The following is a 13454-nucleotide window of genomic DNA, read 5'->3' on the forward strand; positions in this document are numbered from 1 at the left end:
TAAAACAATGATTTAAGTTGATTCAACTACTATTCTCGACAAAGAAAGATAACTCCAATGGAAAATGTCTTGCTATTGCACAATATTGTGCAATTAGATAATACTGTGCAATTGAAAATTTCTTGCTATTGCGCAATACTGTGCAATTGAAAATTTCTTGCTATTGCACAATTCTGTGCAATTGAAGATTTCTTGCTATTGCCGAATACTGTGCAATTGAAATCATGCTATTGCACAATACTTATAATAATTTTGGATCCTGATTTGAACCAACTTGAAAACTGGGCCCATAATCAAAAATCAAAGTACATGTTTAGATTCAGCATATCAAAAAAGCCCAAGAATTCAATTTTTGTTAAAATCAAACTAAGTTTAATATTGGACCCTTTGGACCTTAATGTAGACCAATTTGAAAACTGGACCAAAAATTAAGTACTAGTATCTACATACACAGTTAGATTCGGCATATCAAAGAACCCTAATTATTCAATTTTTGATGAAATCAAACAAAGTTCAATTTTGGATCCTTTGGGCCCCTTATTCCTTAACTGTTGGGACCAAAACTCCCAAAATCAAACCAAACCTTCCTTTTGAGGTCATAAACCTTTTGTGTAGATTTCATTGATTTCTATTTACTTATACTCAAGTTAATGTGCGAAAACCAAAAATAATGCTTATTTGGGCCCAATTTTTGCGGTTGTATAAAAAAACTGAAATAATGACTAAAATTGATTTTTTTTTATTTTGCATTAGTATAGTGATAACTGTATTGTATTTGAAGCTTTACAAACGTCCATCGGTAGTTTTATTGTCGCATTCGTTTACCCGTCTCCGCTAGGCGTCGCCAAGATAACTAAATTTGCGACAGTAAAACTACAGACAGATATCCCCAAAGCTTCAAATTCAATACAGTTATCTCTAATAGATAATCGTTTAAATATATTCTGGAAGGCATTTTGTACATTTGCTTATGGTTTGATCGATGATTGAAAACATCTGCTATCTGGGCAATTGTTTGATTAGGACTTGTAAAACATACAATGATATTTTGTTGCCGCAAAGGAACCTTTATTTTCATCTGGTTTTCTTCATCTTTGAATTAATGTTTCTACTGATACAGTATATGCCTTTCATTGTTCGAAAAAGAGCTTCCAGCTACCGGTTTTTAGTAGGCTTTATGCTGCTCAGTCTAGTTTTTTATGTTGCATTTTGTAAACTGTTGTTTGTTTCTTGGTCGCGTATTTTGTTTGCCATAGTTGTCAGCTGATGAGTTTGAATATGCCGTTGGTATCTTTCACTTCGGTTCTGATTTTGCTCTTTAACTTTGTATTTATTTGGCTTTTAACTATTTTGATCTGAGCGTCACTGATGAGTCTTATGTAGATGAAACGCGCGTCTGGCGTATAAAATTATAATCCTGGTACTTTTGATAACTATTTGTGAATGACTGGACTGTCAAACTCACCGTGTTGATGCTGCTTTGATTTTATTGCACAAAGAATAAGAACAAGAACATGGTAAGGGTATAAGTAGTAGATCTGTTTTATAAGCATATATACAAGAAGAAGATACAACTAAAACACAAATAGCGCTTCAGTAATCACATCAACAACAAACACAATGGTATCATAACATAATAAATTGGTAAATTACAAAGTCACTAGGTGTCTAAAATAAAACAGTTGTGCTAATACAAACAGTTTAAAAGCAAAATGTATAAACATTGAAAAAAGTTGACAAATTTATGACAAATCTGGCTTAGGATTTTGTATACACGTTTAGAGTGATTGATTACAAAGAGAAAATTATCAAGCATGAAATCGGACTATTATTATTGTTACAAAATAACTTCTAACAAAATCTAATCACTATTAAATATTATAGAATACATAAACTTGTTCACATAAAATCAATAGGAATAGTTAATAATGGAATAAATGAATAAGTGGAAGAAAATGAAATAACTATGAAACAATGTCCCAGGTTAGGGGAGGGTTGAGGGCTCACAAATAATTTTAACCCCGCCACATTCTGTATGTGCCTGTCCCAAGTCAGGAGCCTGTAGTTCAGTGGTTTACGTTGCTTCATGTCTGTCATATTTGTTTTGTTATAAATTATGCCGTTCGTTTTCTCAATTGAATTGTTTCATATTTGTCATGTTGGAGCCTTTTATAGCCGACTTTACGGTATAGGTTTTTCTCACTGTTGAAGCCCGTGCAGTTGCCTATAATTGCTTACCTCCACTTTATTTGAACTTTGGTGGATAGTTGTTTAATTAACAATCATATCATATCTCCTTATTTTTATATACAAATTTTGATATTGGCGATGAAAGGAAAAGGGGTTAAATTTTGTAAAACTGACAATGAATATTGAAATTTAAATTTTACACACTCGACTCCTTCAAATTATTAACAGACAAACATCAAAAAAAAAAACTCATTAAAGATTCCAGGCTTATCATTTTGAGCGTCATTGTATTTTTCGTTTACAAAAAAGTAAAATATCAGAAATACAAGGAAAATTCAAAACGAAAAATTCCCCTATCAAAGGGCAAAATCAAAAGGTCAAACACATCAAACGAATGGGAAGTCATATTCCTGACTTGGTTCAGGCATTTCCTTATGTAGAAAATGGTGAAGTAAACCTGGTTTTATAGCTAGCTTTTCCTCTCACTTGTATGACAGTCGCATAAAATTCCATTATATTGACAACAATGTGTGAACAAAACAAACAGACATGATAGATAAAATATTTAAATGTAAAAAATAGGGGTACAGCAGTCAACATTGTGTTATAATCTTAATCACTATAAAAAAAGACAATATGTCAACAAAGAAAATAAAATGGCATATAGACCAAAGCGCATAGGTAAAAATATACAAGAATACAAAAATGACCATAGCAAAATAACACAATGGCGGGATGTTTAAGTACTGAGCCACACCAAAAAATCCCAAAAGGGTATTACAAAAAAGGGCTAAACAGTAAAAGTAATTTATGAAGACAAAAAAAGGAACACTACAACACGTAATTAGGATGATAAACAAAACGTCAGTGACTAAGATTTATACTTCAAGACCATCATGTATTATTTGTGCAGTCGAATATGTATCAACAAGGTCTTGGTATTTCTGAAGAACTTAAGCAAAAGACTCATCATTGACGATTGAAAAACAAAATGTTAAAAAGGCAAGCAGGAAGTTGTAAAGCATTGCGCTAAAACACCACCAAACAACATATGGTGTAGATAGCTTGACTTGAAAGAGGCCAAACAATTGCTTAGTAGTAGGTTTTCAAATGTTTTTTGACATTTGAAATGTTCTCAACTATTTGAAAATTTAATCATGTTAATATGTTAATATAACCGAACAATTATCACTGATATGTTTGGATTTAAAATCCTTTTTTCTAATGGATAAAAGATAAGTTCATTTGACAGAAAAGATGCGTTAGGTCAAAAACATTCGTTGTGAAATACCATGTTATGTTAGCAACAACTATATTTACATAATAAGAGCATATGTTGCATTTTTGTTTAAAACTATATTGATGAAGAGGCATTTTTATTTACAAATGTACATATAAAAGTAGCTGTTTAATAAACACAATATACAACAAGTTAATGTCAAAAATACAAAAACATCCTTAGGACAAGATTAGATCACTGAATTAGTTATTTCATATGTACATACTTTATTATTCATTAGACTTACAATTTAGACCTAAATTGACTTTTAAGGTAACATTGAACAGCTTTAAGAGATTGACATACACAATTATGACTGAAATGAAATTGATAATAACCTAAATGCAGCTATGTAGGTTATTCAAAATTTATCAAAATAGTACATATAGTATATTGTATCAAGTTATGACATTTCCTTTAGGTTCCACTTTGTAAATACAACGCCTCTTTTGGGATATCTACAAGTGATAGAAGTTTTGTTTACCTACTGGTTGCTAGGTATGATACTATGTTGCATCTCAAAGAGACACATCTTGGGAACTTTACCAGTATGAATTCACATGGATAGCGGCCAAATTAAATTCTGAGAAGGACCAAATGTTAAGTGAGAGGAAATATATAATTTCAGTATACATGTAGGTTTGAATTCTTGGAGGTTTAAGGCATATAAATGTTGAAAATATGCCGCACAGCCAGATTTTTTGACCTTTGAAAAAATAGTAGTGCATATGACCTTTCCAATTACTGGTTTCCAATCAATATATTAAAATACATTAAAATTATTTTCTTGAACAGAATATGTCATGACTGTTTCATAATTATAATATCTGTTTAGTAACTAACACTCATAAAGGGGATTTGTGTTTATGAACAGACACTAGTAATAGGGATTAGTACATATTTTAGCTTTTTCCTTTCCATTCATGACACCCACACATGAAATATGTTTAATATAAAAGATTGCTATCAATAATATAATGTTATTCTTTCACATTGATGGTTTAAGTGACCAAATCATTGAACATTGGATTGACAAAACCTCCTTCTATTGACTGGTGTTTGTCTTAGCTGTCTCTAACTTGTTGTGTAAAGTTTTTTTTTCTGAAAAAAAAATTACATTTATTTCATTTCAAGCATTTATGAAGGGTTGCCATATCTGTGCTAGTAACTTCTGTCTTTTCTATTTGCTCTGCTAGATCTCCATAAATTGAGTCTTTTCGTAGGGCTTTGAGAAATTCATTAAATCCCTGTTCACTTTTACGCAAAAGAATGTCCATCAAATTCCTGTTCTTTTCCTGTGGTGTTTTACCAGATTCTATCTTCTTCCCATCATCAACTGACAATACCTCTCTTGATATTAGATGATCTACTATGTTCTCGTGTTGTATATCAGTGATGATCTTGAGGTAGTTTTTTTGTAGACGAACTTTATACAATGGAGCATTCCAGTCTGATAAGCCTACAAAATAAAAAAAAGTTTTCTTTTCTTAAGATAGTGCTATTGACCTTTTACGACTAAAGACGAGGTTAAATCTAGAAAAGCCATTTGGACCACATGACATTTACAACGTGTAGGTTTACACCACTTGGTCGATACCTCTGCTGGTGGATTATACGTCCCCTAGAGTATCATTAGCTCAGTATTCAGTACTCTGCTGGTGGATTATACGTCCCTAAGAGTATCATTAGCTCAGTATTCCGTACTCTGCTGGTGGATTATACGTCCCCAAGAGTATCATTAGCTCAGTATTCAGTACTCTGCTGGTGGATTATACGTCCCCAAGAGTATCATTAGCTCAGTATTCCGTACTCTGTTGGTGAATTATACGTCCCCAAGAGTATCATTAGCTCAGTATTCAGTACTCTGCTGGTGGATTATACGTCCCCAAGAGTAACATTAGCTCAGTATTCCGTACTCTGCTGGTGGATTATACGTCCCCAAGAGTATCATTGGCTCAGTATTCCGTACTCTGCTGGTGGATTATACGTCCCCAAGAGTATCATTAGCTCAGTATTTAGTACATTGCTACTCACATGATTTAAAACAAACCTTTCTTAAATTTACAGTTTATACATTTTAAAATTATGCAGAAACTAAGGTTTCAACTCATTTGGGCAAAGTTGGCATTAGGTGGATTTAGCCATTTTTTAGTACTTTTCAGGTGTGTAGCCCTTCTACTGTTTTGGTTTTATTCTCCCTTTCCTAAAAACTAATGTCTCATGAATAAGTTGAATACCCACATAGAATGTTGTATCTATAGATCTTAAATTTCTTCAAACAAATTGAGATGTATGCTCTGGATTTATCAAACATATATGATAAGCGTTTGACATTTTAAAGAGAGCTGGTAAACATATATATTCACAATTTATAGTTAATTGCCAATTTGTTTGTTATTCTGTTTTCTCTCACTTTGATTTGTTTATACAGTTGACCAAAACTAATGCCTTTGCATTATATATGAGTATTCTTTTCTACAGTTGGATCTAAGAAGCGAAATTCATCTGAGGTCATATTTGCCTGATTCTTAAAAGGTACTTAATGAATTGTGACTTCATTATAACTGTAGAAAAGAATCTTGAGTCTGAGATCATAATTACTCAATGTCACAATGTCTAAGATCATAGTTACTTAACATAAACTAAAATTAGTCCTGAAAAATTCATCATATATACCAGTGACCTACTTGGTATGCAAGAAAAGTATTATACTTATGATAATTTAAATACGACGTAATTGATCTGGTAGATAGTCTTTAGAATCAAATACATTATATCTATTTTGATCTGGTAGATAGTCTTTAGAATCAAATACATTGTATCTATTTTGAATGAATATATAACAACATTTAAAAATGATTTCAGTAAAAATCCTTCTTTGTTTGTGTTTATAATAAACCCTTCAGACATACCTTCAGTTCCAGCAGATGCTGATGTTGGACTTGGACTGAAATCGCATTTCAGATCATTAGCGATATCTTCGTATCCATAAATACGTAATCCATCAACAAACACACTGTAAGCAGGTTCTCTCCTTTCGGTCACAATATCCAGCAATGCTTTGTTATGATCATCTTGTCCAGCATGTTGTTCAATACGGCGTCTGTCATCTACTGATATCACCAGATGTGTCATCATATGGTCTAAAATTTGGCTGGTTTGTATGTCCTGTATGATTCTGTCTGCATTATCTCTGATTGTATCTGTAATTGTAGTAATACAAAATTTTGTGTAGCATGTAAGTTGACTTAAAATATCAAAATGATTATATTTTGTATTCAGTTAGCATACTGCATCTACTGATTTCTTTTCAAAATATGTATCATCAAACAAACGAAAAGTCTGAACTTAAGTTCAAGTTTTGAAATTGAACGCATACAAAATATGGAATATGAAAGTTGAGCACAGCTCACACTCTCAAGACAGAATCTAATTCTATGGAAGAACCTTCAACTTTAGCCCACAGATATGATATTCCTGTATAAGAAGCAAACACCCGAAATTGTACATAGATATATAAAGTGATATTCACAGTAAAATAGATATGTTATGTCAAGTTTTCCTAAAGTGTTTATGCCGTAATCAAACTAAATTAATTTGATGTGTATTGATATTTTGTCTCGGGTACATTTTTCTTTAATAATTTGTTAATGTTTTTTAACTAGCTGATCAGTACTTTATGCTTGAGTGTTTCTGTTAATTGTTTGTCTGCTTTGTGTCATAAAGGCAACAGTAATAAACCGCTGTTCAATAGTCATAAATAGATTAAGCGAAAGCAAATCAAGGTCACAAACCAAAACTGAGGGAAACACATCAACTATATGAGGAAAACAATGGAACAACAGAAACACTGAAATGCTAAAAAAAAAAAAAATGCCTGCATACATAGAAACGGTCTTTTTGGTATCAATCTGACGAATTAAGCTCAAAGTGCCTTTTATATTTGGATTTTATATGTTCCATTTACACAACTGTCACAGGATAAAGAAAGGTTAGTTTTCAAGATTGGTTCTAAATATATTTAAATATAGAACTTAAAATATCAAAAAAATTTCTGACACATATATATGCATTGAATTGACATAAACCAACACTTAACAAAGGAAACGCAGGTCATAACAAATGAAAAAAAAATTGGAGTGCATTACTTCACAAGAGTAGTCTACCAATACTACTATAGCTGTTCAAAGAAATTAAATCAACCCCCCCCCCCCCCCCTGTCCCCCCCCTAAACATTTTTTTTTTTAACAACTAGAGGCAAAGATATACAAATATACAAAAGAGATTCCTAGTTGATTCCAGATGCCATCTGTATACTAAATTTTCTGAAAAGCTACTGACTTGACTGCAAGTAATTTTAATAAAACTGAATGAACGGCAGTTGGTATGGCTAAAAATTGACTGGGAGACTAAACATGACGGAATAATCAAATTTCAGATTAATATTCATTTACGAATGCTAACTATTCTGTAAATAAAAAGCTACTGAAAAGCTTCCATGCATGTTTTCTGTCGCAGCATATTATTACCTGTAACAATTTCCACAGCTCTTAATGTTTTTGCATCAATGTTCTCCACAACCTCCTCTAAACAACGTACACCTTTTCTTATATTAACTAAAGCTTGTTTAATGACCCTTATTGTAGGTTTTACTGATCTGTCTTTTCTCCAAGTAAATAACACTTCCTTATTTTGGGCTGTCAAATTGGGACTACATTTGTCGATATTTTCTAAATCCGCTATGGACAATCCGAGTTCTGTTCCAAGTTGAAAAACCATTTTTCCAATCTTTGGTGCTAGCTTGTCTAAAATTTCATCTGTAGGGATACAATCTAATATATCGTCTGGAATTCCTATAAGAGAATTTAGATTTAAATAATACATGTAAGTTCATAAATTCACATGGACTCATGGACATTAGTCTAAAAGGAACTTTTTAAACACCTTGTCCTTGCTTTATTCAAACAACAAGATTTTCTGAATATCGATCAACTTTTATTGTCAAATGTTATTCACCATGTTTACTGACTCGATTCTGAACATGTGTTTTCTTGTATTCGCATCCAAACTTTTTGCAAATTATACATTAATCACTATTCAATCAGGCCGTTACGCTGCCAGAAATCCAGAAAAAAATCTTTTCCTTCAAGTGATGTTTTAAACAATCATTATATTATCTAGGACTGGTTTTAGATGACATGAACAACATGATGGGTGCCTCGTGAGGAGCAGGTTCTGCGTACCATTCTGGCGCACCTTAGATCACACCCAATGGTAAGTGGGGTTCGTGTTGCTTAGTCTTTAGTTTTCTGTGTTTTGTTTTGTATACTATTGTGTTTCTGTTTGTCCTTGTCTTTTTTAGCCCCGACATTGTCAGTTTAGTTCCGACTTATGAGTTTGTCCCTCTGGTATCTGTATCTGGTATCCCCTCTTTTTGAAAGTGTTGTTTGTAAAATGCTGATCACAGAATACACAATTATTATCAGCTCAGTTAACTTTTCAGCTGGCATGATTCAAATCAAACGTTTTTTCTATTACAAGTATTTGTTGATATGTTTAGAAATTATTACGGAAATAAAGTTCCCTCAGGCAAAATGGACCTTTCAAGGATTTTTCAAGGTCCTTTTTAGTCATCTTACTTCCCTTGTAAACAGCCTCTGAAAATTTACTTTCTTCACAAATAGACTCACAAGTGGACACTACCATGTGTTATCTCAGTGAATGACAAGAAAGCAAAGGGGCATACATGATCACTAGCCAAATCATTGGTCTAGTAAGAATAAAAAATAATGACAAAGTGATTATAAATAAGAAAATAAACTGCCCATAAATTGACAAAACATCACTTTCAATATCAACCCTGTTTGTGTTTTTCCTAAACACAACAATTAACAAACACAATTCATGTTTATGCTTCTGTCAACTTAATTTCTATGAGAATACGTGCATTACTTGACAACATATGCAGTTTCTATGATTTTAAACTGAATGTTACTGTAAGACATTAGTTAATAAGAAGAATGAATAGACGGACATATCACTATAGCCAACCCCACACTACGTTTGACCATGGGTTAATAAAGTCACTGTTAAGCATCATTTCTGTTGACAGTACAGTAAAACAAAATACTAGATTTTGTTCAAAGTACATGAATATCTTAAATTACAGTTTACTCACTAGATTTCACTTGTTTTCTTCTCCTGACCTGAAAATGAAGTATAAGCATTTATGATGAGATCTGCAAACTAAGGAGAAGTTAAACCAGATGCTCCGCAGGGCGCAGCTTTATACTACCGTAGAGGTTGAACCCTGAACGATTGGGGCAAGTATGGACACAACATTCAAGCTGGATTCAGCTCTAAATTTGGATTGTGATTAAATAGTTGACACAGCATAGGTTTCTGACACAGAATGAATGTGGTCTAATGATCTTAAAATTTTTTTTTTGTCTTTGAGCAATTCACTATGCTGTTGAATATTAATCCTCCCAAAAAAATGTTTGAAGAAATTTTCATTTTATTTATGAAATCTGAAATGAAAAAAATTGACCCCCCAATTTTTTTTTCACATCCCCCTTTCCCTTATTTCAAAACTGATCTCATTTCAAATTTCTAATGAAGTTTGCAACAATAACTACTCATTTAAATACATCATAAAATATTGAAATGTAAAAAAGTGCTTGTTATTACTGAATGGTAAAGATTGTTTTAATCTATCAGTTGGTAGTAAAAGTGACTATACATTGTATATTGTATAAAACAATGATTTAAGTTGATTCAACTACTATTCTGGACAAAGAAAGATAACTCCAATTGAAATCCAATTGGAATTTCTTGCTATTGCACAATATTGTGCAATTAGATATTTCTTGCTATTGTGCAATACTGTGCAATTGAAAATATTCGCTATTTCACAATACTGTGCAATTGAAGATTTCTTGCTATTGCACAATACTGTGCAATTGAAGATTTATTGCTATTGCTGAATACTGTGCAATTGAAAATTTCTTGCTATTGCACAATACTCAATATAATAATTTTGGATCCTGATTTGGACCAACTTGAAAACTGGGCCAATAATCAAAAATCTAAGTACATGTTTAGATTCAGCATATCAAAGAGGCCCAAGAATTCAATTTTTGTTAAAATCAAACTTAGTTTAATGTTGGACCCTATGGACTTTAATGTAGACCAATTTTAAAGCGGGACCAAAAATTAAGAATCTACATACACAGTTACATTTGGCATATCAAAGAACCCCAATTATTCATTTTTTTTATGAAATCAAACAAAGTTTAATTTTGGACCCCGATTTGGACCAACTTGAAAACTTGGCCAATAATAAAAAATCTAAGAAAATGTGAAAGATGGCTGATATTTTTTTCCGTGAGGGAAAAAATTCAGAAAATTGTGATTAAACCCGGTTTATTGTCTAAAAGGTTGATTATTTCTATGGATTATGTTTTCCTTTGCGATATGTTTATATGATGCAAGAATCTCGGAATAAAAGAAAGAAAGGGAACAGTAGTGGTAGTGAATCAAATGGTTATGCGAACAAACAATACAAAGTAGACCCGTCAGAAGATAAAGACTATGAACAAAGTGGCAGTATCTCAGTAAGTGAAATATTAAGTCAAACTAACACTGTATTATATGACTCAGATGAATCTAAACTAGACACTAGCGTTTTTGTTGAATCTCAGTCACAGTCACCACTCTCATATTCTCAAATTTTAAAAAAGCAACCTGGCGAGATGGCGTCACCAAAAAGCGATTCGGAAAAATTAGACACTCTTATAAATGCCGTAAAGGGATTGAAAAACAGTCAAGATGAAATGAAAAAAATGTTTGAGTCAAAACTAGATAAACTTAGAACGGACTTGATGACCAGTGTTGACACTAAAATACGAGCATTACGTGATGAGTTATCAGTCGATATAGCACTAGAAGCAAAACGTACGGACCAAGTGTTGACATCTATTCAATCTATGCAGATACGCATTGACGACCTCGATCAACACACCGAAGTGATTTCAACGTAAACGCTAACGGTACAGATAACGGTAAACATACACAAGACAATAGTCCAGAGTTATCGGTAACGGTTAGTGGTATACCGCAAACTGAAGAGGAAGATTTACTGCTGAAAGTTAACAATTTAATGAAAGCCCTAGGGGAAGATGTATATTCAAGTATGAACATAACACATGTAAATCGCTTTTCGTCTAAAATAGAAAACCGCCCCGGAATTATTAGAATAAGCTTTAGGGACCCTGGTGAAAAAAGTCTGGTTCTTAGAAACAAACGTAATTTAAAGGATATTGAACAGTACAAAAACGTTTATATTAGAAGTAGCAAATCACGCATTGAACGTTTAATAGAAATGAATGCCCGAGCAGTGATTTGCAAGCTACCCGAAGGCGGTTCTTTACGTGTGGATACTAGTGGTCGTATCAAACCTCGGATTCAGAGAGTTCAAGATCAGCAGCAAGTTCGTAATGAGAATGGTGAATAGGATTTAACCCCGTCGAACGAATCAATAAAATTAGGAACAATTAACATATGTGGATGGACGAGAGATAATTGTGAATTAAGAAAAGGTATCTTCAAATCGATTAACTGTGATATAATTTGTGTTTGTGAAACGCATTTAGCTAAAGATGATGTAATTAATGTACCTGGATTTTCTTGGTTTGGTTTTAACAGAGTTGATATACACAAAAATGCACCGAAACCATCTGGCGGGATAGGAATTTTAGTTAAAACATGGATTCTTGAACATTATAACGCATCAGTTATTGACAGATCATTCAATGGTATTTTAGGATTAAAATTTGAAAATAGAACGAATGATTCCAACTTTTTAGTATTTGCATGTTATCTTCCTCCTGAAAATTCATCTAGAGGTCGTGATGCTCCGAGTTTTTTTGCTCACTTACCAGCACAGATATATTTAAATGACGAATGTGATGCAATATTGCTTACAGGGGATTTTAATTCGTGAATTGGATCATTACCAGATACACTGAATGATATAGACTGTGTTCCAATGAGAAATACAATCGATAAAAGCATTAATCAGCACGGTCACGAATTTATAGACTTCCTCAATGAATCGAAATTTTGTGTATTAAATGGAAGATTTCAGGGTTGTGATAATTTCACTTCTATTTCAACGAGAGGCAAATCCGTGGTTGACTATATTTGTGTTCCTCATGACGTGTTTGATAAATGTAAAAAGTTTGAAGTGCGTATGGCGGAATCTATCGTTAATAACAATTCTTTGTTTGGATTATTAGGTGGGAAATCAAGACTACCCGACCATTCATTATTAATTACAGAGTTTACGGTCACGCATTTTGAACAGGCGGTTTTGACAGATAATGAGATGAAAAGAGCACGATTTAAAATTAACCAAATACCGTTAGACTTTATGAGTAGTGAGATACGGAGAAATGCCTTGATGAATATCATCACTGACATTGAACACTCGCGAGAAACTCAGGAAAACATTGACGTGATTTATGAAAATTTATGCACCGAGATAATCGCAGAAATGACCGATAAAATCCCACAATATTGTAACTATAACTCTAAGAAGCGTTTTCGAACAAAAAAGCCGTACTAGAACGAAACTCTGACTGAACTTTGGAATAAGATGCGTACATGTGAAAAAGATTTCCTCAAGTATTCTGGGAGGAGAAATATTAAAACAACTTTGCACAATAACTACATGCAAGCTAGAAAATGTTTCGACAAAAATCTAAGACGGGCAGAACGTACCTATAGAAGAACAGTAGCGGTAGAAATAGAGACAATGACGAGCAAAAATCCAACTGACTTTTGGGAAAAAATACGTAAATTAGGACCTAGAAGTAACAAATGTATACCACAGGAAGTCTTTGATGATGATGATGGCACTATAACTAGATCTGAACAAAAAGTTTTGAAAAGATGGCGTTGTGATTTTGAAAATTTATACAAT

General features: G+C 32.8%; 1 protein-coding gene across 1 annotated transcript in view; it reads right to left on the bottom strand.

Moving 5' to 3' along the window:
• Nucleotides 1-1518: 1518 nt before the first annotated feature.
• Nucleotides 1519-13454, bottom strand: part of LOC143051539 (uncharacterized) — a 43177-nt gene continuing 31241 nt past the window's right edge. The window contains exons 9-12 of the mRNA XM_076224432.1: nucleotides 9648-9675; nucleotides 7999-8322; nucleotides 6382-6672; nucleotides 1519-4928 (exon numbers count right to left, since the gene is read on the bottom strand). Of these exons, the coding sequence (XP_076080547.1) occupies nucleotides 4594-4928; nucleotides 6382-6672; nucleotides 7999-8322; nucleotides 9648-9675 (978 nt within the window). The 3' untranslated portion in view covers nucleotides 1519-4593. The remainder of the gene's footprint in view (nucleotides 4929-6381; nucleotides 6673-7998; nucleotides 8323-9647; nucleotides 9676-13454) is intronic.

The sequence above is a fragment of the Mytilus galloprovincialis genome, chromosome 11, assembly GCF_965363235.1.
Source record: "Mytilus galloprovincialis chromosome 11, xbMytGall1.hap1.1, whole genome shotgun sequence".
Lineage (NCBI taxonomy): Eukaryota > Metazoa > Mollusca > Bivalvia > Mytilida > Mytilidae > Mytilus > Mytilus galloprovincialis.